At 41.4% G+C, this 27787-nt stretch overlaps 1 protein-coding gene across 7 annotated transcripts in view; it reads left to right on the forward strand.

Moving 5' to 3' along the window:
* A1cf (APOBEC1 complementation factor) overlaps positions 1-18887 on the forward strand; it is a 93117-nt gene extending 74230 nt beyond the window's left edge. For 5 of the 7 annotated variants that reach the window (XM_087603125.1, XM_087603131.1, XM_087603139.1 and 2 more), the window contains 3 exons: positions 1810-1946; positions 2653-2804; positions 11747-18887. In XM_087603125.1, the coding sequence (XP_087459251.1) occupies positions 1810-1946; positions 2653-2804; positions 11747-11898 (441 nt within the window). In that variant the 3' untranslated portion in view covers positions 11899-18887. 7 annotated transcript variants of the gene reach the window in all.
* The last annotated feature ends 8900 nt before the right edge of the window (positions 18888-27787 follow it).

The following is a 27787-nucleotide window of genomic DNA, read 5'->3' on the forward strand; positions in this document are numbered from 1 at the left end:
ACTGGCATAAATGGGCAGACAGCCATCTGACAGGAAAAGCTGACTGACATTACTCAGGAACTTAGAGCATGCTTACAAACTATGGGAGATGTTACTAAGTGCTTTTTAATAATGGTAAAAATAAGCTCAATCTTCAAATTAATAAACTGGAAAATGTCCTGGGAGACAGCAGCTGGGTTAATGTGAGAACAATGAGCCAAGAGGCTCCAGAGAACAGAGGTGGGGGGCATTGTTCCTTACACCGTTCTTTTGACACAGATACTGAATCTGCTGTGTGAATAAAGGATCAGGACCTCAGTACCATAGTAAAGTAAGGATGAATTTGGGGGGGGGGGATTTACAGAAATAAAAAGTAAATATGCAGATGGGTAATAAAAACAGGTTCTCGTAAAAATAACTAAAAGTGGCACATTGCCAACCGAATTAAAAAAAAAAAATCACCACTGCTGTGAATGCCTTTTAATGTTTATCCATAAATAATAAATACTGCCCCCAAAAGATGGAAAGATGGCTAAGTAGTTAAAAACGTTTGATGCTCTTGAAAGGACACAGTCAGATTCCCAACAGCAGCCATAGATAGTGGCTAACTACTGTAACTCAAGTTCTAGATTGGTGCCCTCTGCTGGCCTCTGTGGGTACATACATGTGATGCACATACATCCGAGCAAAACACGCATACATATAAAACAAAACAAATGAAATAGGTTAGAAAATAAATGTTGACCCATAAGACCTCCTGATTTTTTTAAAAAGCAGTTAAAAAATTGATGAATGGTAAGAAGTAAAGATATGTTCTCAGGTTAACTGTTCTAACTCTAACCCTAACCATAACCATAACCATAACTATAACCATAACCCTAATCATAGCTATAATAAGCAGAACTCTAACTCTAAACATAACTATAACCCTAACCCTCACCCTCATCCTAACCATAACCATAACCATAACTATAACCCTAATCATAGCAATATTAAACAGAACTCTAACCCTAAGCCTAACCCTAACCATAACCCCAACCATAGCCATAACCATAACCATAGCCATAACCATAACCATAACTATAACCATAACCATACCCCTAATCATAGCCATAATAAACAGAACTCTAACCATAACCATAACCATAACCCTAACCCTCACCCTAATCCTCACTCTAACCATAACCATAACCATAACTTTAACTATAACCATAACCCTAATCATAGCCATAATAAGTAGAACTCTAACCCTAAGCATAACCCTAGCCATAACTATAACCATAACCCTAATCATAGCCATAATAAATAGAACTCTAACACTAACCCTAACCATAACCATAACTATAACCATAACCCTAATCATAGCCATAATAAGCAGAACTCTAACCCTAAGCATAACCCTATGAACAAGGGCTTAAGTAGAGATAAGAGAGAATCCATCTACAAACTGCTACAACCACAATTTCCTAAAAACTGGAATAAATACAGAGAGAGAGAGAGAGAGAGAGAGAGAGAGAGAGAGAGAGAGAGAGAGAGAGAGAGAGAGAGAGAAAATGAAGTTAAGCTCTTGGTAGTAGACATTCATATATATGGACTAAACTAAAACTATTAGAGTAAATGATGTGGAAATGGTTTTATGAACTATAATAAATGTTCACAGTTCAAACAGAGTCCAGATTGAGTTCAACTTAAATTTTATGAGTCATTACACCGCATGACATTTTCTCTCTTCTATTAGTTGAATCTGAAGTTCAGAGCTCAGAGTTTAACATCTCGAGAAGCAATGCAAATGTGGCATTTGAGGGAGAAACCGTTGTTTTTCTCTTGTAGATATTAGAAGAAATCTGTCAGAAAAATAACTGGGGACAGCCAGTGTACCAGCTGCACTCTGCCATTGGACAAGACCAAAGACAGTTATTCCTATACAAAGTAACTATCCCAGCGCTGGCCAGCCAGAATCCTGCGATGTGGGTATCTTCTCCAAGCGCCTAGTAACAGAAATTTTAGATAAGATTAGCCTGGGTATTAACTGTATGTGATCATCACTCCAGAAACATACTCAACCTACTCCCTTGTAACTAAACAAAGCAGCAGGCACTCAGCTGGGATATATGCTCCAGCTGTTAGACTGCCATCTAAAAGCCACATGGTTTCATACATTGGGAAGACTCTCCAGGATAACTGGCTAATGGTTAGATGGTTACAGACTGTAAGTGGTTCCTTCCTGCAGTGTTTAGATTGACGTAGGTGATCTGTGCAAAGTTGCCACTTCACTACATAACCCGCTCTCCCACCTCGTAATTTCACATCAAAGACCTGATCAGTAGAAGATATCAGCTTCTGGATTTTTACCTCCAGGCTGCATTTGTATACTTTAGGAACCATCTTTACTTTAGAAGAGTCATAAAATTATATGAGTTCCCAGGAATCCCATCTGCTAACAAAGTGATAGATCAATTCACAAATATGCCCGTGTAGGCTTCTATGTAGAAGCTTTTTACAACAAACAAGAAAAAAATACGCCGCCACCCCACCCACCCAACACCACCCCCCCACCCTCCCGCTACACAAAATCCCACCATCCAATCATCTTTAAAAGCTAAAAATGTCCTTGATTTTTCACCTGAGTACTCAAATTTCTAAATAATTAACATGAATGACTGTCCTTTCCAGCCACCCTTTCACACCCCCAAAGCTAAGCGCCTACGTGGATGAAGCAAAGAGGTACGCCGCAGAGCACACCCTACAGACACTAGGCATCCCCACAGAAGGAGGGGACGCTGGGACTACAGCACCCACTGCCACATCCGCCACTGTGTTTCCAGGTACTGGGGAGCGGGGATCAGTCAAGCCAGAAACTGCAGGCTGCAGAATGTCTGGGGGTGGGGGTCGGGGTTGCTTCTTTGTAGGACCTCGACTACATGCAGACAAAAAAGAGATTTGAGAAACTGAACCAGAGCAGCCTACCTGGTCGGCATCTGCTTCTTCTTTAAATGATGGGATCCTGAATGAGTCAACATCCCTGAGTCCGGGTTGGTGTGGATTGGCTTTTACTCTTAATAGAAGACCTTGATATTTTTATTTGCTGGTATTTACCTGAGTTCTAGCTATGATCTGGTCATTCACTGAAGTACTCAGCAAGCTTTTATACTCCCCCCAATGACCCTTATAGCACTTAACAGTTGTCTTAGAATCCAATCCCTTCGTATTACAAATAAAGAAGTTTAGGACTGGGAAGATTAAGCATTTTGACCACTATTGATTAACTTTTAGTTGTTGTTTGGGTTTTTTCAACTTTTTAAAAAATATTTATGTTTGTATGCCTATGTGTGCATATATGTGTGTATGTCTGTGTTATATATATATATATATATATTCATGTATGTATGTATTATTTATGTTTGTGTGAATGCAAGTGTATATGTGGAGCCTAGAAGTCAGGATCACCTGCTTTGCTCCCTCACATTCTACCTCATCTTTTTAAAATAAAGTATGCATGTGGGCTGTGTGCATATGTGTGTGTGTGTGTGTGTGTGTGTGTGTGTGTGTGTGTAGTGTGTGTGTGTGTGTGTGTGTGTGTGTGAGAGAGAGAGAGAGAGAGAGAGAGAGAGAGAGAGAGAGAGAGAGTGTTTACATGAGTGCAACCCCCTGAAGAGGCCACAGATGTTAGATCCACTGAAGCTGGAGTTTCGAGCAGTTGGGCAGTCAATATGACTGCTGATCCTCTGTGAGAGCAGTATGTATGTATTGAACCACAAGCCGTCTCTCCAATCCCTGCATGTCATCCTTTGAGAAAGTCTCTCACTGAACCTGGTGTTACCAGAAAGACTGGGATCTCTTTCAAGGATTCTTAGACTGTTTAATACAAAATTTTAAATGGATTAAAAGAAGCTTGAGGGCAGTTAAATTATAGGGATAAACAGTCAGACAGACAGATGATGGATGGAAGATAGATAGATAGATAGATAGATAGATAGATAGATAGATAGATACATACATACATACATACATAGGTACATACATAACAGGTAAGCAAGCAATGAGTCTTGGCAGAAGGGCAATAGAGGAGGAGAGAAAGGAAGCCATGCTGTTTGCCCTGGAGATCCACAAAAGCCACATGACCAAAGGAAGTGGGTGGGACTTCTTCAGAGAAAGTAAGAAAGCCCAGAGTACCAGGGAAAGCATGTGTAGCTTTTATCCAAAAACTAGAGAAAGAAAAGGTAACTTTTCTGTTGGTTAAATGGGAGAGCTTTTACAGTTCCCCATGTATCCATCCATAGGAGGCTGCTACCATTGGTCACTGAACTTTTAAGACTGGTATTATAACATTACAACAAAGTTTTGTGCCAAGTTCGAAGACATTTACAGTGTGATTTGTGGTATTTTTCTAAAGAATACCAAAAGCTTAGTTCTCCGGGTTCTACTGCCTCCATTAGCAGCATTTGATGGGGAATCTTTTATGCATTTGCAATAGATAAAAATAAACCAGATGGCAGTGTTTGATAAAATATATCTTTTTAAAGAATCATTTCTTTTTACGGTGATACATTAAGATGCTCCAAAACAGAACAGTATCTCATCTAGTAGAATACCTTGTCTCTATTTGTTCTACTTGTATGAAAGCTGTTTTTAATTTTTTGAGACATGGTCTCTGTCTCTCTCTTGGCCTGACAGTCCTGGAACTCTCTATGTAGACCAAACTCACAAAGATCCTCCTGCTACTGTCTCCATGCTATTCCCTGGCATGCTGGGATTAAAGGCATGAACCAGGATGCCTTGAAATTTTATTTTTTTTTATTTTTATTATTTTTGGGTGTTCCCCTCCCAACCCTCCCCCCATTGCCGCCCTCCCCCCATAGTCTAGTTCACTGGGGGTTCAGTCTTAGCAGGACCCAGGGCTTCCCCTTCCACTGGTGCTCATACTAGGATGTTCATTGCTACCTATGGGGTCAGAGTCCAGGGTCAGTCCATGTATAGTCTTTAGGTAGTGGCTTAGTCCCTGGAAGCTCTGGTTGCTTGACATTGTTGTACTTTTGGGGTCTCGAGCACCTTCAACCTCTTCCAGTTCTTTCTCTGATTCCTTCAACGGGGGACCTATTCTCAGTTCAGTGGTTTGCTGCTGGCATTCGCCTCTGTATTTGCTGTATTCTGGCTGTGTCTCTCAGGAGCGATCTACATCCCGCTCCTGTCGGTCTGCACTTCTTTGCTTCATCCATCTTGTCTAATTGGGTGGCTGTATATGTATGGGCCACATGTGGGGCAGGCTCTGAATGGGTGTTCCTTCAGTCTCTGTTTTAATCTTTGCCTCTCCCTTCCCTGCCAAGGGTATTCTTTTTCCTCATTTAAAGAAGGAGTGAAGCATTCACATTTTAATCATCCGTCTTGAGTTTCGTTTGTTCTAGGGATCTAGGGTAACTCAAGCATTTGGGCTAATAGCCACTTATCAATGAGTGCATACCATGTATGTCTTTCTGTGATTGGGTTAGCTCACGCAGGATGATATTTTCCAGTTCCAACCATTTGCCTACGAATTTCATAAACTCGTTGTTTTTGATAGCTGAGTAATATTCCATTGTGTAGATGTACCACATTTTCTGTATCCATTCCTCTGTTGAAGGGGATCTGGGTTCTTTCCAGTTTCTGGCTATTATAAATAAGGCTGCGATGAACATAGTGGATCACGTGTCTCTTTTATATGTTGAGGCATCTTTTGGGTATATGCCCAAGAGAGGTATAGCTGGATCCTCAGGCAGTTCAATGTCCAATTTTCTGAGGAACCTCCAGACTGATTTCCAGAATGGTTTTACCAGTCTGCAATCCCACCAACAATGGAGGAGTGTTCCTCTTTCTCCACATCCTCGCCAGCATCTGCTGTCACCTGAGTTTTTGATCTTAGCCATTCTCACCGGTGTGAGGTGAAATCTCAGGGTTGTTTTGATTTGCATTTCCCTTATGACTAAAGATGTTGAACATTTCTTTAGGTGTTTCTCAGCCATTCGGCATTCCTCAGCTGTGAATTCTTTGTTTAGCTCTGAACCCCATTTTTTAATAGGGTTATTTGTCTCCCTGCGGTCTAACTTCTTGAGTTCTTTGTATATTTTGGATATAAGGCCTCTATCTGTTGTAGGATTGGTAAAGATCTTTTCCCAATCTGTTGGTTGCCGTTTTGTCCTAACCACAGTGTCCTTTGCCTTACAGAAGCTTTGCAGTTTTATGAGATCCCATTTGTCGATTCTTGATCTTAGAGCATAAGCCATTGGTGTTTTGTTCAGGAAATTTTTTCCAGTGCCCACGTGTTCCAGATGCTTCCCTAGTTTTTCTTCTATTAGTTTGAGTGTGTCTGGTTTGATGTGGAGGTCCTTGATCCACTTGGACTTAAGCTTTGTACAGGGTGATAAGGATGGATCGATCTGCATTCTTCTACATGTTGCCCTCCAGTTGAACCAGCACCATTTGCTGAAAATGCTATCTTTTTTCCATTGGATGGTTTTGGCTCCTTTGTCAAAAATCAAGTGACCATAGGTGTGTGGGTTCATTTCTGGGTCTTCAATTCTATTCCATTGGTCTATCTGTCTGTCTCTGTACCAATACCATGCAGTTTTTATCACTATTGCTCTGTAATACTGCTTGAGTTCAGGGATAGTGATTCCCCCTGAAGTCCTTTTATTGTTGAGGATAGCTTTAGCTATCCTGGGTTTTTTGTTATTCCAGATGAATTTGCAAATTGTTCTGTCTAACTCTTTGAAGAATTGGATTGGTATTTTGATGGGGATTGCATTGAATCTGTAGATTGCTTTTGGTAAAATGGCCATTTTTACTATATTAATCCTGCCAATCCATGAGCATGGGAGATCTTTCCATCTTCTGAGGTCTTCTTCAATTTCTTTCCTCAGTGTCTTGAAGTTCTTATTGTACAGATCTTTTACTTGCTTGGTTAAAGTCACACCGAGGTACTTTATATTATTTGGGTCTATTATGAAGGGTGTCGTTTCCCTAATTTCTTTCTCGGCTTGTTTCTCTTTTGTATAGAGGAAGGCAACTGATTTATTTGAGTTAATTTTATACCCAGCCACTTTGCTGAAGTTGTTTATCAGCTTTAGTAGTTCTCTGGTGGAACTTTTGGGATCACTTAAATATACTATCATGTCGTCTGCAAATAGTGATATTTTGACCTCTTCTTTTCCGATCTGTATCCCCTTGATCTCCTTTTGTTGTCTGATTGCTCTGGCTAGAACTTCAAGAACTATATTGAATAAGTAGGGAGAGAGTGGGCAGCCTTGTCTAGTCCCTGATTTTAGTGGGATTGCTTCAAGTTTCTCTCCATTTAGTTTAATGTTAGCAACTGGTTTGCTGTATATGGCTTTTACTATGTTTAGGTATGGGCCTTGAATTCCTATTCTTTCCAGGACTTTTATCATGAAGGGGTGTTGAATTTTGTCAAATGCTTTCTCAGCATCTAATGAAATGATCATGTGGTTCTGTTCTTTCATTTTGTTTATATGATGGATCACGTTGATGGTTTTCCGTATATTAAACCATCCCTGCATGCCTGGGATGAAGCCTACTTGATCATGGTGGATGATTGTTTTGATGTGCTCTTGAATTCGGTTTGCCAGAATTTTATTGAGTATTTTTGCGTCGATATTCATAAGGGAAATTGGTCTGAAGTTCTCTTTCTTTGTTGGGTCTTTGTGTGGTTTAGGTATAAGAGTAATTGTGGCTTCGTAGAAGGAATTCGGTAGGGCTCCATCTGTTTCAATTTTGTGGAATAGTTTGGATAATATTGGTATGAGGTCTTCTATGAAGGTTTGATAGAATTCTGCACTAAACCCGTCTGGACCTGGGCTCTTTTTGGTTGGGAGACCTTTAATGACTGCTTCTATTTCCTTAGGAGTTATGGGGTTGTTTAACTGGTTTATCTGTTCCTGATTTAACTTCGATACCTGGTATCTGTCTAGGAAATTGTCCATTTCCTGAAGATTTTCAAGTTTTGTTGAATATAGGTTTTTATAGTAAGATCTGATGATTTTTTGAATTTCCTCTGAATCTGTAGTTATGTCTCCCTTTTCATTTCTGATTTTGTTAATTTGGACGCACTCTCTGTGTCCTCTCGTTAGTCTGGCTAAGGGTTTATCTATCTTGTTGATTTTCTCAAAGAACCAACTTTTGGTTCTGTTGATTCTTTCTATGGTCCTTTTTGTTTCTACTTGGTTGATTTCAGCTCTGAGTTTGATTATTTCCTGCCTTCTACTCCTCCTGGGTGTATTTGCTTCTTTTTGTTCTAGAGCTTTTAGGTGTGCTGTCAAGCTGCTGACATATGCTCTTTCCTGTTTCTTTCTGCAGGCACTCAGCGCTATGAGTTTTCCTCTTAGCACAGCTTTCATTGTGTCCCATAAGTTTGGGTATGTTGTACCTTCATTTTCATTAAATTCTAAAAAGTTTTTAATTTCTTTCTTTATTTCTTCCTTGACCAGGTTATCATTGAGTAGAGCATTGTTCAATTTCCACGTATATGTGGGCATTCTTCCCTTATTGTTATTGAAGACCAGTTTTAGGCCGTGGTGGTCCGATAGCACGCATGGGATTATTTCTATCTTTCTGTACCTGTTGAGGCCCGTTTTTTGACCAATTATATGGTCAATTTTGGAGAAAGTACCATGAGGAGCTGAGAAGAAGGTATATCCTTTTGCTTTAGGATAGAATGTTCTATAAATATCCGTTAAGTCCATTTGGCTCATGACTTCTCTTAGTCTGTCGACATCACTGTTTAATTTCTGTTTACATGATCTGTCCATTGATGAGAGTGGGGTGTTGAAATCTCCCACTATTATTGTGTGAGGTGCAATGTGTGTTTTGAGCTTTAGTAAGGTTTCTTTTACGTATGTAGGTGCCCTTGTATTTGGGGCATAGATATTTAGGATTGAGAGTTCATCTTGGTGGATTTTTCCTTTGATGAATATGAAGTGTCCTTCCTTATCTTTTTTGATGACTTTTAGTTGGAAATTGATTTTATTTGATATTAGAATGGCTACTCCAGCTTGCTTCTTCTGACCATTTGCTTGGAAAGTTGTTTTCCAGCCTTTCACTCTGAGGTAGTGTCTGTCTTTGTCTCTGAGGTGTGTTTCCTGTAGGCAGCAGAATGCAGGGTCCTCGTTGCGTATCCAGTTTGTTAATCTATGTCTTTTTATTGGGGAGTTGAGGCCATTGATATTGAGAGATATTAAGGAATAGTGATTATTGCTTCCCGTTATATTCATATTTGGATGTGAGGTTATGTTTGTGTGCTTTCATACTCTTTGTTTTGTTGCCAAGACGATTAGTTTCTTGCTTCTTCTAGGGTATAGCTTGCCTCCTTATGTTGGGCTTTACCCTTTATTATCCTTTGTAGTGCTGGATTTGTAGAAAGATATTGTGTAAATTTGGTTTTGTCATGGAATATCTTGGTTTCTCCATCAATGTTAATTGAGAGTTTTGCTGGATACAGTAACCTGGGCTGGCATTTGTGTTCTCTTAGGGTCTGTATGACATCAGTCCAGGATCTTCTGGCCTTCATAGTTTCTGGCGAGAAGTCTGGTGTGATTCTGATAGGTCTGCCTTTATATGTTACTTGACCTTTTGCCCTTACTGCTTTTAATATTCTTTCTTTATTTTGTGCGTTTGGTGTTTTGACAATTATGTGACGGGAGGTGTTTCTTTTCTGGTCCAATCTATTTGGAGTTCTGTAGGCTTCTTGTATGTCTATGGGTATCTCTTTTTTTAGGTTAGGGAAGTTTTCTTCTATGATTTTGTTGAAGATATTTACTGGTCCTTTGAGCTGGGAGTCTTCACTCTCTTCTATACCTATTATCCTTAGGTTTGATCTTCTCATTGAGTCCTGGATTTCCTGTATGTTTTGGACCAGTAGCTTTTTCCGCTTTACATTATCTTTGACAGTTGAGTCAATGATTTCTATGGAGTCTTCTGCTCCTGAGATTCTCTCTTCCATCTCTTGTATTCTGTTGGTGAAGCTTGTATCTACAGCTCCTTGTCTCTTCTTTTGGTTTTCTATATCCAGGGTTGTTTCCATGTGTTCTTTCTTGATTGCTTCTATTTCCATTTTTAATTCCTTCAACTGTTTGATTGTGTTTTCCTGGAATTCTTTCAGGGATTTTTGTGTCTCCTCTCTATGGGCTTCTACTTGTTTATTTATGTTTTCCTGGAATTCTTTCAGGCATTTTTGCGATTCCTCTCTGTAGGCTTCTACTTGTTCTCTAAGGGAGTTCTTCACGTCTTTCTTGAAGTCCTCCAGCATCATGATCAAAAATGATTTTGAAACTAGATCTTGCTTTTCTGGTGTGTTTGGATATTCCATGTTTGTTTTGATGGGAGAATTGGGCTCCGATGGTGCCATGTAATCTTGGTTTCTGTTGTTTGGGTTCCTGCGCTTGCCTCTCGCCATTACTTTGTTCTGCTATTTCTGACAGTGGCTAGACTGTCCTATAAGCCTGTGTGTCAGGAGTGCTGTAGACCTGTTTTCCTCTCTTTCAGTCAGTTATGGGGACAGAGTGTTCTGCTTTCGGGCGTGTAGTTTTTCCTCTCTACAGGTCTTCAGCTGCTCCTGTGGGCCTGTGTCTTGAGTTCACCAGGCAGCTTTCTTGCAGCAGAAAAGTTGGTCTTACCTGTGGTCCCGAGGCTCAAGTTCGCTCGTGGGGTGCTGCCCATGGGCTCTCTGCAGCGGCAGCAACCAGGAAGACCTGTGCCGCCCCTTCCCGGAGCTTCAGTGCACCAGGGTTCCAGATGGTCTTTGGCTTTTTCCTCTGGCGTCCGAGATGTGTGTGCAGAGAGCAGTCTCTTCTGGTTTCCCAGGCTTGTCTGCCTCTCTGAAGGTTTAGCTCTCCCTCCCACGGGATTTGGGTGCAGAGAACTGTTTATCCGGTCTGTTTCCTTCAGGGTCCGTTGGTGTCTCTGGCAGGGGTCCTGCCGCTCCTGGGCCCTCCCCCACGGGAGCCCAGAGACCTTATACAGTTTCCTCTTGGGCCAGGGATGTGGGCAGGGGTGAGCAGTGTTGGTGGTCTCTTCCGCTCTGCAGCCTCAGGAGTGCCCACCTGACCAGGCGGTTGGGTCTCTCTCTCTCACGGGGTCTGGGAGCAGAGAGCTGCTGCGGGCCGGGATCCGCGGGTCGAAATTTTATTTTTTTAAGTGTGAGGCTTTAGACCAATGTAGTGTCCAGCAGAACTAGATCCATAGATCTCACTGCTACCATGGCAACTCCCCAACATCTTGGCTCTCATTCCTGCATGTACACCTCTGGCAAAGTTCTGTATTGCAAGCTGGAAACAGAAGGTCCCTTTCCGTTTTCCGGACCCTCTCTCCCATGTCTCTACTTGCTAGGGTGAAGTAAGCCTCACACAAGGAAGTTGGTTCCCTCTGGGAAATGTCATATTCACTCAGAATGCTATTCCAGCTGGATGTGATGGTATCACCCTTTAATGTCAGCCCCGGAGAGGCAGAGGCAGGTGGATCTCTATGAGGTACAGATCTACATATAAGTTCCAGGATAGCTAGCTAAGACATTCAAGGAGCAAAACCAAAAATGGACAAATAAAACCAATGCTATTCTACCCAATTAAGCTCACATACTGTATCTCCTCAGAGCACATTTTCACCATACATACTCGCTTGCTTTAAGCAATATGCTAATTTTTAGTATTGTTAAGAGAAAGCAATGTGCCAAAGAGGGAGGAAATCTGAATTCCTTTCATAAAATTTTCTCTGCCTCCTCCTCCAGGATACGCTGTCCCCAGTGCCACCGCTCCTGTGTCTACAGCCCAGCTCAAGCAAGCAGTGACACTTGGACAAGACTTAGCAGCATATACAACCTATGAGGTCTACCCTACTTTTGCAGTGACCACCCGAGGTGATGCATATGGCGCCTTCTGAAGATCCCTTTCCTCTAAGAATAAGCCTTTACAGGAGGCTCTGTAGAAGACACAAACCTCTAACCAGATCCCTCATGATCATAAGTCTGCCTTCCCCAAAGCAATGCCTTCCCTGAGACCACATGACTTATTTATCGTATTTCTCACAAAATGTGAATTTTACTCTTCAACAAAATCAAAGGTGAAGGAGCCTTTTACTTAACAGAAACCTGAAGACCCGCGGACAGCAAAAGTTCTTCCAAGAAGCCTGGATGTCTCAGGAAGAGGATAACACCCTGACAAGTTGGTGTATGCTGTTGGACCGAGAGCTGGGCAGTCAGTAGCAAGGCACAGTCAGTAAAATCCCCATCTCAGTCGCCGGCTCACAGCTGCTTCATCATTCACAGAATGTAGACACCAGAGGAAACCAGGAAGCTTTGTAAGAGGCCTTCAGCATTGTGTGTGGGGTATGACCAGGCTGAGTTCAGCAAAACTGTCTGAAACGTTATAGATCCCTTGTTACTTTTGGTCTGAAAGTTCCATACCTTTTATCTATCATAGGTCGGCACCTTCCTGTCCCTGCAACCTCTGGGGACTTTCTAAGTAATCAATACCATGTGTTTCAGATATGCTTGAGGCAAATCCAAGCCATGTATTTATTCAACCCCTTAAGGCACTGTTTTCCTTTAGAATTCTTACCCTGCTCAAGGACTGCCAAATCACAGACACCATGCCAGGACCAAGCTCTAGAGTGAAAGATGACTCGTTTGTCTGGAAAGTCCGGCTTGTCCATATTAATTTGCTTTCATCTCAGACTCATTCTTCGGCTGATTTCAAACACTACAAAGTGAATCAGATCTACATACAAATCACATGATATTTTCATAATCAAAGTTGACCAAAAAGTCATCTCAAAGAGAAAAGTGAACTTGGTTGACTTTTGTCTCACTGTGTAGCCCAGGCTGGCCTCCATCTTGTGATCTCCCTGCCTCTATCCCCACCCCATGCTGGTGTTGTTGCTACACCACCATACTCACCTCCAAGCAGTCATGTTAAAATTGAGGTTACCTTTGAATTCTCTGCCCAGTTCATGTTAGTCTAGCAAGAGGCATTGTCTTTCCCATTTTTTTTTAATTCTCTTTCAATGTGTGCAGCTGGCTCTACCATGGCTGAGTCCCTGAAACTATTTCAGGAAAGCCTTACACCCATCATGGTTGCTTAGAGACCATCCCGTCATTGTTCAGTAAAAGTGTTCCTGAGTATTTGGACCATCTGGTAGTGACCAGGGGAGGGAAGCTGCATACAGGTAAAAAGGGTGGAATGTTCTGAAACAAATTAGATATAACTCCAGCCTTATTAGTGATTTTTTTAGGAGATAAGCTGCTTGAATCTCCATTAAAAAAAAAAAAAGCTTTTGGCTCCTGTGAAAGTCTGGAGAATTCAAGAGAAAACAAAGACAATGGTACAGAAAATATTGTCAACTCCTTCTTGGAATACTGGAATCTAAAATCAGGCCAAATTTCATCCAATCAAATGCTAACCAGAGATGATTACCTCATAACCTTTGGGTTCAGCTGAACACCCTAAACAGAGAACCTCCAGCGGAAGCTGAAAGGCTCTGGATTTTCTGGACATGCCTTCCTTCTCAGATTCTTGTCCTAAGCACAGGAACTCCCAAACTTGGCAACACATCCAAAACACCTGAAGAGCTTCCAATACGTTAAGGCCAAGCTCATGTGTTAGAAATCGTGTTAGAGAGTCTTGGCGTGAGGGCCTGATGTCAGTGTTTTGAGAAGATTCCTGGGTGATTCGAATGTGTAGCTTGGTGTGGGACTGTAAAGAGTCTTGTAGAGCCACTCCTCTTCTTTCATTCTTTCCCTTATAATTCAACTTGCACCAAATACGCAATGCATATACATTGTTTTAGTCAAATCAAATGATCAGATAGCCGCCATTTATAGTCATCTGACACATGCTCTGAGCTTGAATGAAGTTCATGTTGGCATCAAACTAATTCTTAAGTCAAACTTTAAAAGGAAAATTGAATGTCCCTTAAAGCAATTCTTGTATTCAAATTTACACTTGCCATAATCTCTAGAGAAAGAGAGAGAAAGAGAGACAGAGACAGAGACAGAGACAGAGAGATTACATTGACACACAAATGTCCTCAGGCCAGGCAAAATTCTCCCCAGCCTGAAAAGACATTTCAAATCTACCTGAGAAAGTTTTACATTTCTTTAAAAATCCTCAAAAATAAATAGGAGAGGGCTCACTACATGTTTTCTCAAGATAGAAGATGCAGTAGAAGATGGAAATCCATTTAAAAGGAAAAGATAAGTGCTTGATAACATTGTCCACTGAAGAGATTAGCAACATAATACCAAAGGCTACAAAAAGAGAATGGAAGTGTCAAGAAAAGGACCAGTGGGATGCCACACGCTTACTTTTGAGAGAAAACACAACTAATTAATGGCATCTGCCTCCCTGGGGCTGTTCTACATACTATTAAGTAGATGGATGGATGGAATAGCTGCTGCTGCTGCTGCTGCTTTTCTTCTTCTTCTTCTTCTTCTTCTTCTTCTTCTTCTTCTTCTTCTTCTTCTTCTTCTTCTTCTTTTTCTTCTTCTTCTTCTTCTTCTTCTTCTTCTTCTTCTTCTTCTTCTTCTTCTTCTGCTGCTGCTGCTGCTTCTGCTTCTGCTTCTTCTTTTGCTTCTTCTTCTTCCTCCTCCTCTTCCTCCTCTTCCTCCTCCCCCTCCTCCCCCTCTTCCCCTTTCTCCTCTTCCTCCTCTTCCTCCTCTTTTTGGAGGAGTGACTCTGAAATTTTACTTTATTTAGTAATATATAGAGAAGAATTTGAGTTCCATTGTAAAATATTCACAGACAGTGTCAGTGTGTTACTACAGTGACAGGCCAAATTTTGGTGTACTGGGTTTGAATCTAGGGAGAAAACGAGTTGCTATTTGGGCTCGAGGTGTTGTTATTGGGTTTAGATTTGTTGTGCTTTGTTTTGTTTTTTACATTTTAAAGACATATTCTCCCTATGCAGCTCAGGCTGGCCTCAAACTCTTCAACCTCCTCTCCCTTCCTCCTAAGTGCCAGACTCATGGACTTGTACCACCATGAGTTTATTTCAAGATAAACTTTGAGAACATCAAGTGTCAAATAAAAGGTTAGTTTTGCATAGTGCTTATATTTTAGATTTAGCAAATTAGCACTAATACCTCCTGACCTTATGAACCATATTCCATCTTCTTCTCCCTTCCCTGAGTGCCTCTTAGCTCTTCATAGAAAAACTTAAAATCACCAGAACAACCAAATGATATTGACAGACACCCTGAGCAATCACTTAGAAGCCTCTGCCAACTTAGAATTTGATTTCTAAAGTCTGTCACTTGATAGGTTGTTGATGAAATCAGCTGGGTGTTAGTTAGAACAGAGAAAAATGGAAACAGGTGGGATATGGTCTCATTTTCCTTGCCCGTCAACTGTTGTCCTTCCTCAAAGGGCTACTCTTCTTGCCAATACCTAAGCAAACCAAGGAGATTATCTCCAACTGCAGCAAACAAAATGCTCCTGAATGACTTACGGTGTTTCCACAGCCAGCACAGGATCGTGCTGAACAGCACTCGATACACTGCTGGCAAACTACCTTGAGTAACAAAACAGTGACATCGAAAATATCTGACAAGGAGGGTCATGAATTAAACACATAAAATTAGTTTTTGTTTCACTTTAAAGGTTTTTTAAGTTCTTTCAGTCACATAGAAAAGCAAAATGCTTTATCTGGGATTTTCAAATTGTGTTCATTTTCAGTATATTTTACATAGCTCTAAGAATTCTTGGTTAACTGAGCCATGACTGAAATCCCTGTTAGAGGGGAGATGCACCATTTTGTCCTTTGTGGAGGAAGGGCCAAAAATGAAGTTTATATTTGGGAATACAATTTCTTTAATTCAGATGAAATTGGTGAAGTTTCTTAGTGTTGAGCAACTCGGCCCTACACAAGATTTCTTAAAAGTAATGTATAAGAAAAAGGGGGAACACAGAATACTCAATTGTCACATGTAGTTGTCACCAAGGATCAGCTCCTTGAACTCATGTAAAAGTTGAGGAAAAGGGCATTGTAAAAAATTAACCTGGAGACTTGGCGCATTCTCTATCTTATGAATACACTTTAAATATTACATATAAAATTTAAACTTAAAATACAGAGTGATAAGCAATTGTGTCATAAATAGTTAGAAAAGAAAACATGGGCATTATGTCATGAGTTTTTATACAGCTTGGACAGATGAAGGAAATGAGGAGGTGCTCATTGCCACTTGGTGGGTGTGACACCATCTCCATAGCTTTACCCAGCTCTCAAACTCAGTGATGAAGCTTCCCTTTATCCTAGCGCTGTCTTGGAAAAACCCTTCCAGGCCTTAAATTTATGTCAGTCTTGGAACAAAGTGCATCATGTTGTCAGGAGTAAAGCTATTAGGAAAATGATAGCATTTCTATCGTATCTCTTTTCTTGCGAAGTGAAACATTGCATTTTTATCAAATAAGAAGTTAGTATAGAATATTCTAGAAACCCCTATGACCAATATTTTCAAGCGCTAGGTTTGTTTGGAAATGTTTATACAAAGGGCAGTGCCACAATGTACATCTTGAACACCCAGCATCATTCATGGCAAACTGTAAATCTCTGGTCCCAGTTCACCTCGATTTTGTGGTAATGAATTTATAACTAATCTAAAAGTGAAAGAAGTTACAAACCAAAAGCCTTCATTCTTTCAAATATGTTTGGGGTAAAGGCTGGAAGGCTACACTGTTTCTCCCAACAGACATTTCTCCATTTTGAGAGAGAAATCAAGAGGAAGAACAAAGCTCCTCGCTTCTCTCTTATGCCCTGTTTAATAGAAAGGGAGATAACAAGACCCAGCCCCTTAGAAAAGAAAGTCACTGGAACGTTTTGGAGACTGAAGAATATTTCCCTGCTCAGGGATTAGCAATGTTTCTCTATGGGTAACAATACATCCTGTTAGGCAGGGCAGCCCTAGCTATGACTGAACCCCACAGGACTGTACCCCTTCTTAATCTCAAATATCTCCCCACACCAACCCTTTCCCCCACTGACTCCTTGTTGTCCTATGATGGTTTGGTTCTCGGTCTTGCAACTGCAATATCTGCTCTTCTGAGAGGCAGGTGCAGCTTGAACTAACGGACTCAGCTGCAAATCAGTGCAGGAGCTCAGTGATCTGAAGGAATGCATCCCCTCTTGGCCAAGTCACCTCTGCCACCCTCTCTCTAGCTCTCCCTCTCACTATTTTGTGTCTGTTCCTTTTTTTTCCTCTCAGTCTCCCTGGACTGCAGACCTAGCTTCCACCTTTATTTGGCAGAGCCAGTATAATCTAGGCCAGACTGGACAGGGAACAAGATGTGGCACTTGGGGATGTCGGCTTATCCTACCAAACGTATCCTTATTTACAGAGGACTAGGAGAGTCTCAGAGTTTTTGCTGCTTCTCTCCTTCCTTCAGCTAAGCTAGTGATACCTCAAACTCAAAAGGATTTCTGTGTAAATGTGTTTGCCCTTTCCTTTCATTTAACAGATGCCTGCCAAGGTAATTTCCTCTGCATTTAACTTCTCTGTTCCCATTGCTCTTCAGCTTCCTCACCCAAATGCTTCACATTCTCCCAATCAAGGCTTTCATCGCTTCCTAGTGGGAAGTAGCAACAATGGCTTATGCTCCCCTTCATGAACTTCCTGCCTATCACTTATTGCCTTTCCTAATTAATGTTGAGAATTTTACAAGCCGTATTGATTGACCCACCTGTTCATCCATGGCAGAATGACGCGTCTTTGTCTACTGTCTTCTTTGTTTACTATATGCCCAAGGTTATTCCAGACATGGGAAATACAGACACACATGTTTCTGTTCCTCTCTGTGATGGGCACACAATCCAAGGAGCACATCCTGCACTTTTCAAAACTGAACATAACTAGATCAGCTGGTGACTTTGTCACTTGGCTGAAATCCCCAGAATAAGCCAATTCCATCCTAACCTTTGCATATCCAGTACGACTACCCAACATTGAAGAACAATGATTGTTCTTAGAGTCTAATGAATTTTCAAGTATTTCTTACCCGAAAAATACCAAGAACTATGCAAAAATGGAAAACAAAGGTTTAGTTACTTACAAGCTTTAAACTTATGGATGTAAGGAATGTGTACCTGATTTAAGATGGTGATGAGCCCACACTAGGCTTATTTACTTGAAAACATTTTAGTCATCATGTATTTCCGGTTGCTAAATGTGCTTGTGTTTATAAAATTCAAAACTCTATTTACCAAGCCTTAACCATATCTCCATGTTCTCACCGGAAGTGATTTACACTGTAGTCTTTGTCTCTTTTACAAATATACAATTTTATGTTCACACTTGTTATTTTGTAATATAATTCCTAGGAGATGTTTCAGAGTTCAAACTGCAAATATGCCCATTTAATAATGATTATTGCATCATTATCTTGCTTTAACTATTTAATCACTGGTATTTTTAGTGGTATTTTCTCACAGAAATCTCTTCTTTTAACCAATTTTTGTGACTGCTATACGGTCAGATATTACTTTATCTTTTATCTTTTATTGAAAACAAACCATATTTCCAGTTCCCAGGGTTAACACTCTTGGTTCTTTTCTTTTTATTGTTATTTATATGGATTTATCTAGAGTACCAAAAGAAAGTTATATTAAAAGAACAGTATTAAAGAATTGCCTAAAGCATTATTTTTGTACTTACAGTACAATGTTTTATAGAGCTGTATGATCTAACTATATTAAGTAAAATTATATCATTCTATTATTAGGAACATGATGATTGCTTTAGAAAATACAAATATACTGGTCACCTTAGAATCATACATCAAAATGAAATGCGAAATGACACAATTTTGTGAGATTTCAGGACGGTGATATGGGTTTAATTATGTTTTCAAGTTCCATAATAAAATTTTATCAACGTGGCTTGCTAATTTTTCTTTCCTGAAAACTATAATTGTTTTTGTTTGGGTTTTTCTTACTAAGCATCTGAGCATGAATGGTGCACACCTGCAATGTGCACCATTTCCTTATAGCATACCCTCCGAGAGTACATATCATTTCCAAGTCAACAAGAAGGCAAAAGAAACCCAGAAACTAAAAATAAAGACAAAAAACACTTCAGACAGGTTAATGTGATGTCAAGGGTTGCCTGGGAGCATCTGCTAATCCTTAGAGAAAAGGAAAACTCATCAATAAATGGTCCCCTGGCAATAAATCCTGTCTGTTGATCCCTCCGCTAAAAATTGTTTCTATTTGTAAAAGAGCTTAGAGAAGAATGTTTTGTTGTTTGTTTTATAACAAATATTTTAAAAGATGTTTAGGAAAAATTATTAAAAAGCAAGAATTTGTGGTTATCAACAATTATACTTGGATAGCAAAGTCTAAAGTTTTTCCTTTCTTATTGGGAAAATTGGAGTCCCCTTTCAGGGCTTTTAATCACCTCAATAAAAGAGGGGGCTCAGTGAGGATTGTGTGAGAGCTCAAGAGAAATAGCAGCCCAGGCAAGCTGCAAATCATACCAGATGCCAGGAGCAAGAAAAGGGAGAAAGGGAAGAGGAGGTCATGTCTTTTGAGCTGGTCCAAGAAAACGGGCAAGTCATCAGCAGAGGTCCCTATGAGGCCCCATGGCAAGAGGAGGGGGCTTCAGAGAAAGACAGAGAAAGCTGAAAAGTACCAGGAGACGTGTGTTAAGACTTGGGGCAGTATCTGTCAGAAATGGAGATAGAAAAGAGAGAGAAAAAGTATACTTTTCTAAGTTAGCTCTCAGAAAACTGGATAGGCTCCAATGGTGCTCCCTTGATAGTGCTCGGTGATGGAAGCTGCAAGTGTCGGCAGGAAGGGAGGGGCTATGGAAAGTGTCAGCAGGAAGGGAGGGGCTATGGAAAGTGTCAGCAGGAAGGGAGGGGCTATGGAAAGTGTCAGCAGGAAGGGAGGGGCTATGGAAAGTGTCAGCAGGAAGGGAGGGGCTATGGAAAGTGTCAGCAGGAAGGGAGGGGCTATGGAAAGTGTCAGCAGGAAGGGAGGGGCTATGGAAAGTGTCAGCAGGAAGGGAGGGGCTATGGAAAGTGTCAGCAGGAAGGGAGGGGCTATGGAAAGTGTCAGCAGGAAGGGAGGGGCTATGGAAAATGTCAGCAGGAAGGGAGGGGCTATGGAAAGTGTCAGCAGGAAGGGAGGGGCTATGGAAAATGTCAGCAGGAAGGGAGGGGCTATGGAAAGTGTCAGCAGGAAGGGAGGGGCTATGGAAAGTGTCAGCAGGAAGGGAGGGGCTATGGAAAGTGTCAACAGGAAGGGAGGGGCTATGGAAAGTGTCAACAGGAAGGGAGGGGCTATGGAAAGTGTCAACAGGAAGGGAGGGGCTGTGGAAAGGATACTACGTGGGATCGTCCGTCCTCCCCTCTACTTAGCATGTCTTCAGAAGAAGCAGTTTTCCTAGAGGTAGACTTCTGTTCGTAGGATTAACAACCTCAGCTAGATTAAGTGTTTAAAAGGAGAGGGCAATAGCAAGGAACACGTTGAGTATCTGAGAATGTCAGGTTTCCCCTGAGCCAGATATAACATTTGAATTCTATTATTTTGACTAGACAGAAGTAGTTTTGCCCTAATGGCCCCAACCAAGTCCAGATACCTCCAACTTTTTGTACCATAATTTAAATCCTAAGGAGGGGCTTCCCTTTTTAATGTTACAGAGGAATAGGAAATATAAGCCAAACTTGACTCCCCAAAACTGGGTCTTTCCTTAATGGCATTCAAGTTCCATCATGCCTGCCTGGTTCTCTAACCCCCTCAAAAGCTGAGACCCTAAAATCACTAAGTAATTGGGGAAAACCTGGGTGATATACATAACTCACTCCTCCATTGCTTGTGGGACTGCAAGCTAGTAAAAGCACTTTGGAAATCAGTCTAGTAGTTCCTGAGAAAATTGGAAGTATTTCGACCTCAGACCCAGCTATACCACTACTGAGCATATACTCAAAAAAAAAAAAATGCTCCAACATATAACAAGGACACATGCTCCACTATGTTCATAGCAGCCTTGTTTACAATAGCCAGAAGCTGGAAAGAACCCAGATGTCCCTCAACAGAAGAATGGATACAGAAAATGTGGTACATTTACATAATGGAGTACTACGCAGCTATTAAAAACAATGACTTCATGAGATTCACAGAAAAATGGATGGAACTAGAAAATATACGAAGTGAGGTAACCCAGACACAAAAGAACACACATGGTATGTACTCACTGATAAGTGGATATTAATTCAAAAGCTCACAATGTCCACGATACAATCCACAGACCATATGGAACTTAGAAGGAACGAAGACCAGGATGTCCTGCATTGAGGGGGAAACAGGATGATCATAGGAGGTAAAGGGAGAGGGGGACCTGGAAGAGAGAGAGATGAGGGGTAGGAAATAAGGGTGGCAATATCAGGAACTGGTACAGAGGGTCAGGAAATCAAACAAAAATATGTAGCAGGTGGGGATGAGGAACTGGGGATAGCCACCAGAGGGTCCCAGACACCAGGGAAATGTGAAGCTCCCAGGATCCAATGGGGATGATTTCAGTCAGAATGTGCAGAGAAGGGGGAGATAGGCACAGCCCCAGTCGAGAGATGGGGACACCCATCCATCTCAAAGTTTTTAACCCAGTAATGTTTCTGTCCAAAGGAAGAATAGGGACAAAAAATGTAACAGAGACTAAAGGAAGGGCCAACCGGGGACTGCCCCACCTGGGGATCCATCATGTCTGCAGACATCAAACCCAACACTGTTGCTGTGGTCAAGAGGCACTTGCTGACAGGAACCTGGTGTGGCAGTTCCTTAGGAGGTCAGGCCAGCAACTGGCCATTGCAGATGTGGATGCTTGGAGCCAACCATCAGACTGAGCTTAGGGAACCTGGTGGGGGAGCTAGTGAAAGGACCGGAGGAGCCGAGGGATATTGCAACCCCATTGGAAGAACAGAGCTGCCCTGACTACCTAGTTCTCCCAAGACTAGACCACCAAGCAAGGAGTGTACCTGGAGGGATCCATGGCTCCAGATACCTATGTAGGAAAGGATGGCCTTGTCTGACAGCAATAGGAGGGAAGGCCATTTGTCCCAGGGAGGTTTGATGCCCCAGTATAGGGAAATGTCGGAGCAGTGGGGCAAGAAAGTGTGGTTGGGTGGAGGAGCACTCTCATACAGGCAAATGGGAGGGGGAGGGCAGATATGGGATGGGGGTTGTAGAGGGGTAACCAGGAAGTGAGATAGAATTCGAGATGGAAATGAATGGAATGATTAATAAAAAAATAGAAACAACAAATATTAGAGGATATTTAAAAATTGAGCAAATTTCCTGCAGATCAACATGAACATGAATTTTCATGATTTAAGGCTTTAAATGAATTAATGACTTCTTTGTTTGATTCAAATAATTTCAGGAAGAAAATTTAAGTAGATGGTCTTAGTTGTTATGCCAGAAAGATGTAATAAAGTTAGAATCAAGGAAGGAATGTACCCCTCCTCATAAAGTAAAGGCTGCATAATAAGGAATACAATGAGTTTTCATAAATTACACTAAGAAGAAAAATAGGCTTGGGACAGATTTGTGATCAAGGAAAAACATTCATTCTAGATCAGGTCCAAGGATGCAGTCACAGATATGCCCTGTGATAAAGCAAGGTCATGTGAAACTGTTGCTCTGAACTTATAATGAGCTGATAGAATGAAGCACTGCTTTGAACTTACTATCAACATCCTTCAGTAACTCTCCTTTTGTGTAACATTTTATTATATGGTAATTTTATAAATAACTTTTCTTTAAGAAGGTATAAATTGCCAGAGAAGAAATAAAGTTTGATGTGTGTGTGTTCGTCTATTTTATATATATATATATGTCTATATGCATGTGCATACATATGTATGTAGGTATATGTGTATGTATATAAATATGTATGTGCACTTATAAAATTGATGAAATAGATGGTCAGGCCCAGGCAGAGGGGGGTGGGGGAGAAGGGTGCATCTGACTTTCTTTCTTTCTTTTCTTTCTCTGTGAAATTGCCAAAAGTCATCAGCTATTGGCCCCAGAATAGTAAGAGTTAAATAGCCAGAACAGTAAAAAGTCCTCAGCCTTTGGCCTTCATTCAGTGCTGTGTCCCACCTCAGTACCTGAATGCTGGAGCTGAGCCCCAGCAGAGAAAACACTCATGTTCCATTATTTTTATTTTAAAAAATATATTTTTTATTTTTAATTATGTATATGGGGGGGGCATGAACATGAGTGGCCTTGGATACCAGAAAACACTATTGGATTCCCCTGACACTGGAGTTACAGGTATTGTGAAAGCTGTTCCACATGACTGGTGGGAACTAAACTTGACCCAAGTTCTCAGCAAGAACTCTGCATGTTCTTAATGGCTGATCAAGCCATCTCTCTAGCCTATCACAGTCCATCCTTTTGACCAGCAATTAGAGTCCTACAATGTCATTCTTGCTTTCCCAAGCTGCTAATTACAAAGAGGCCCATCCTCAGTGACCTGCCAAGCTTGCTAATACCTGGATACCCAACAGTACACATTTAAGTAAGCCCCAGAAGGGACAGGAGGAAGAATGACGCTGGGCACACATTCACAGCATTTAAACACAGATTCCCTCTTGTTAACTTATTTATGTTGTTTCAACATCTAGGATTTATATTCCAAATAGAAGAATGAAGGGGGTTTAAAGAGGAACAAAAGTCACCTCCCAGTATTTCCTAGAGAGAGTTATTGGAAGCTGCTACAACACTGAGGTCTGGGTTGAACTTTAGCTTCTGACCACTCCCTGCCACAAGAGCAACTGAGAAATGCAGTCTTTAGATAACCATAATAGTCATGTGACAAAGACTAGCACATGAATATTGAGGAAAAACTAGCTGTCTGCCACAGATACACCACAAGAAGTTTATGAAAATCAAACTCGAGGAGTGCACAGGATCTCATCAGGAATGTGCCTGGATATATGGTCAAAAACTTGTGGCCCCTGCTCCCCTTTCATTCTGCTTTCATCAGCTAAGAGGAGATTGTTACCCTGGAGTTTCTTAAAGTATTGTTACCTACTGAACAGAGGACAGTAGTAGAGAGGATTGCAGTGACCTGTACCTACCTACGGGCATCCACAGCAGCACGAAAGCTCCTACTGAGTAAAGCCTGGATCTGGTGGCTTAACTTTGCCAGTAAAGTTGGCAGACGTAACCATGTATCATTCCCAAGCATGGGTTCTAGAGAGACATCATTTCCATCTCCCTAGCACTGCTTGCTTGGTCCCGATGAGGAAGAAAACTTCTATTGTGCACAGGAATGGATCCTGTGGTAAAGAACTAATAGCAGTCTGAAGCCCAGAACCTGAAACACTGAGTCCTGCCAGCAACCATGACCAGAGCTCAGCACCCTCAGCTGAGCCTTGAGGGGACATGAGGCCTGACTAATGCATTGGGTGCAGCTGATGGGAGTCTCTGAAGCAGAGGACAGAGCCTCAGGGTCATCAAAATTACAACCATCCCTGGAAATTGCATTTTTCTGGAAAATTTTTTATGAGTCCATAAACTGACACAACCAACACAAGTTGTAAAAATAATAATGAATTCAAATGTGTTTGCTGTCTAAGAATCACGGCAACAGATAAAGACTTGCTGCTGATGTACGTGGGAGTATGCGGTCTACCTCCAAAAAGATAAAAACCAAGGAAATATCTACACATGAAAAAGTGGGTGCCTAAGCATAAAAGGAATGAGTGAAGGAGGAGGGTACAGGTGGAGAGGAAGGGAGAAAGGGATGAGGCAGTCAGGGAAAGACCAAGTGGATTGGAAAAGACAGGGGTGTAAAAGGGGAGGGAAGAATAGAGAAGAATGGAAGAAACAGAAAAGTACAGGGGTGGGGGACAATCTAATTTCCATTTTCTGAGCATTTCACAGTAGGAACCACTTTAGATCCAGGAAGTTTTACCAAAAGGGAAATAACCTTCCCATATGAAAACTAAGGATATGTAAGTCCCTGTGAAGAATGGATATGCTGAGCCAAGAGTCCAGAATCTCTGCCCTAGTGGTACCTTTGACCTGACTGGGATTTCAGAAACTGTGACAGAAAATAAAGACCCAAACATGTGATGACCATGGTGGTTAGGTCAATATTTGGTTTCGTTGGTTGGCGTTTTTGAGACAGGGTTTCTCTGTGTAGCCCCATCGGTCCTGGAACTCACTGTAAACCAGGCTGGTCTCAAACTCAGAGATCCACCTGCCTCTGCCTCCTGAGTGCTGGGATTAAAGGTGTGCACCACACTACCCAGCTGGGTCAATGCCTTTTAAAGCTTCCTATCGTGAATGTATTATGATCACAATGCCTGCTTCCTTGGTACACTAAATTTCTGTTTCCTTTGAATGTCCCTAAGGAGCAACAAAATGATAATGCAGAAGGAGGCCTAGCCATTCGGAGCATACTGGCAGCCAAGCCCCTCCCCGGCCCTTTGGCAAACATTGAAGCTGACTCAGCTGGTCTCTGTTGACCTTTGAAATAACCTCAATTATATATATCTCAGGTCTTCACATAGTCACAAGAAGTCATGCAATGTAATAGTACTTCAGAATAATGGTGCTTTCTAGGCTGTGGAGACAGTAGTTAGTAAAGTGCTTATTGTAGAAGAAAGAGGACTGGAATTTGATGCCCAGACCCACAAGACATAGCCAGGTACAATTCTCATTTGTAATCCTGACACTGAGGAGACAAAAAGAATAGATTACGGGGATCAGTGGCCAGCCAGCCTGGCTGACTCAACAAATTCTAGGCCAATGAGAGATCCTGTCTCTCTAATACATACATACATACGTACATGCATACATGCATGCATACTTACATGTATACATACATGCATACAGACATACATGCATACAGACAGACAGACATGTATACATACATACAGACATGCATGCATACAGACATATAGACATGCATGCATACATATATGCATGCATACAGACATACAGGAAGACATACATGAATGCATACATACATGCATATATGCATGCATGCAGACATACATGCATACAGACAGACATACATGCATACAGACAGACAGATATGTGTGCATACATACAGGCATCCATGACAACAGACATACAGGCAGACATACATGCATACATACAGACATACATACATACATGCATACATGCATGCGTGCATACAGACATGCATACAGATATACGGTACGATGCTTGAGGATAGCACCTAAGGCCAGTCTGTTGGCATCACACTCCTCTCCCCGCTTACCCACAATGCTATCTTCACTAAGAATTGCATTCTCCTTTACTTCCTTAAACCATCCCTCTCCAAGCTTTGACATTGCAACATGCTATTGTCATTTACAAATTTTCAGAAGACATACAATTGAGTCACACACACACACACACACACACAGTTTTTGTCTTTACTCCCAGGAAACTAAGTTATTATTAGCAAAACTACTTACAGACAGCTTATTTTAAAAAATAACACCTCTCTGCAGACAGTAATCAAAGTGTTGGTTTCCTAAACTCAATACAGATGTCTTCACTTGTAGCCAAATATTTTGGGTAATAACTTACTTCTGTTCTCACCATATTTTCTCAGCAAGTTCATCTGTCCATCTTTGCTTCTGTAAAAGTACCTGCCAAATATGAAATGTTCTGACTGTGTTTTACCAAAAGTCTTAGTAGCTAAAATAATTTACAGTGTCCTGATAGGTGTGTCCCAGTTCACAGACTGTACATTCAGAATAGCTAAGAATAAGGCCCAATACAAAATTTTAACAACTTATAGAATTAAGGTTTTTTCTCACGGTGTTGTTCTCTCTCTCTCTCTCTCTCTCTCTCTCTCTCTCTCTCTCTCTCTCTCTCTTTGTGTGTGTATGTGTGTGTATGTATGTGTGTGCATGCACGCACACATGCTCACACACACGCACACACAAAGTGTGAGAGAGACAGAGACACAGACAGACAGACAGACAGACTCAGTTATATGGTTCTCCGGCAGGAGGGTTATAGACAACAACAGCATGCCCACCTGGTGTCAGAGCTTGGGCATGTCTGATAGGAAGAGTAAAAAGAGAGAGAAAGTAACTCATAATTAAGACACAGTATCATAGAAAAGCAATGAGAGGAATGTGTGGTCCTGGAGCTAAAGCAAGATGGAGCTGGGGAAAGAAAAAAATATGAATGTAAGGAACCAAGCACACGGGGATTGAAATCCTGCTTCCAAGCAGAGCCAACGAGGCGGCGGCCGGATTCAGAACAACTGCAAAGTGAGTTGGAACAGCCCAAGAATGTGCCCATGCCCTAAACATGACAGAGACTTCCCAAGGAGAGTAAAGGCGGTGACGGGGACAGAGACTTGATCATCTCAGAAGCTGGAAGACCACTGTTAGAATTTCAACCCCCCCGGGGTGACAGGGTGACTCCTGGTGATTTTCATTTTCATCCTCACAGATCAGTCAAAAAATAGCCATAGAAAAATTACGTGATTTTTTTTCTTTTTTGTTTGTATACTGAAACCTTCCACTCTAACACCCACCTCAACAGAGCTCCAAGTTGGTCTTTTGCTTCTCAGGCTTCAGCATGGACTGGCACAAGCATAGATTTGCGATCAGTCAGAATTGGATTTGTCCTGACCATCCCCGCTTCTGTTTCCTCACCTGTTAGTCTTGTGCAAGAGCGAGAAGTCTCTTCATCACTGAGTCATCTCCCCAGATCCATGCTCATTGCCTGATAGGGTGACATTTCCATAGATAGTGTCAAAACATTAATTTATGCAATTGAAATATGCAACATATGT

This window comes from Rattus norvegicus, chromosome 1 (genome assembly GCF_021556685.1).
Source record: "Rattus norvegicus strain SHRSP/BbbUtx chromosome 1, alternate assembly SHRSP_T2T, whole genome shotgun sequence".
NCBI classification, from domain to species: domain Eukaryota; kingdom Metazoa; phylum Chordata; class Mammalia; order Rodentia; family Muridae; genus Rattus; species Rattus norvegicus.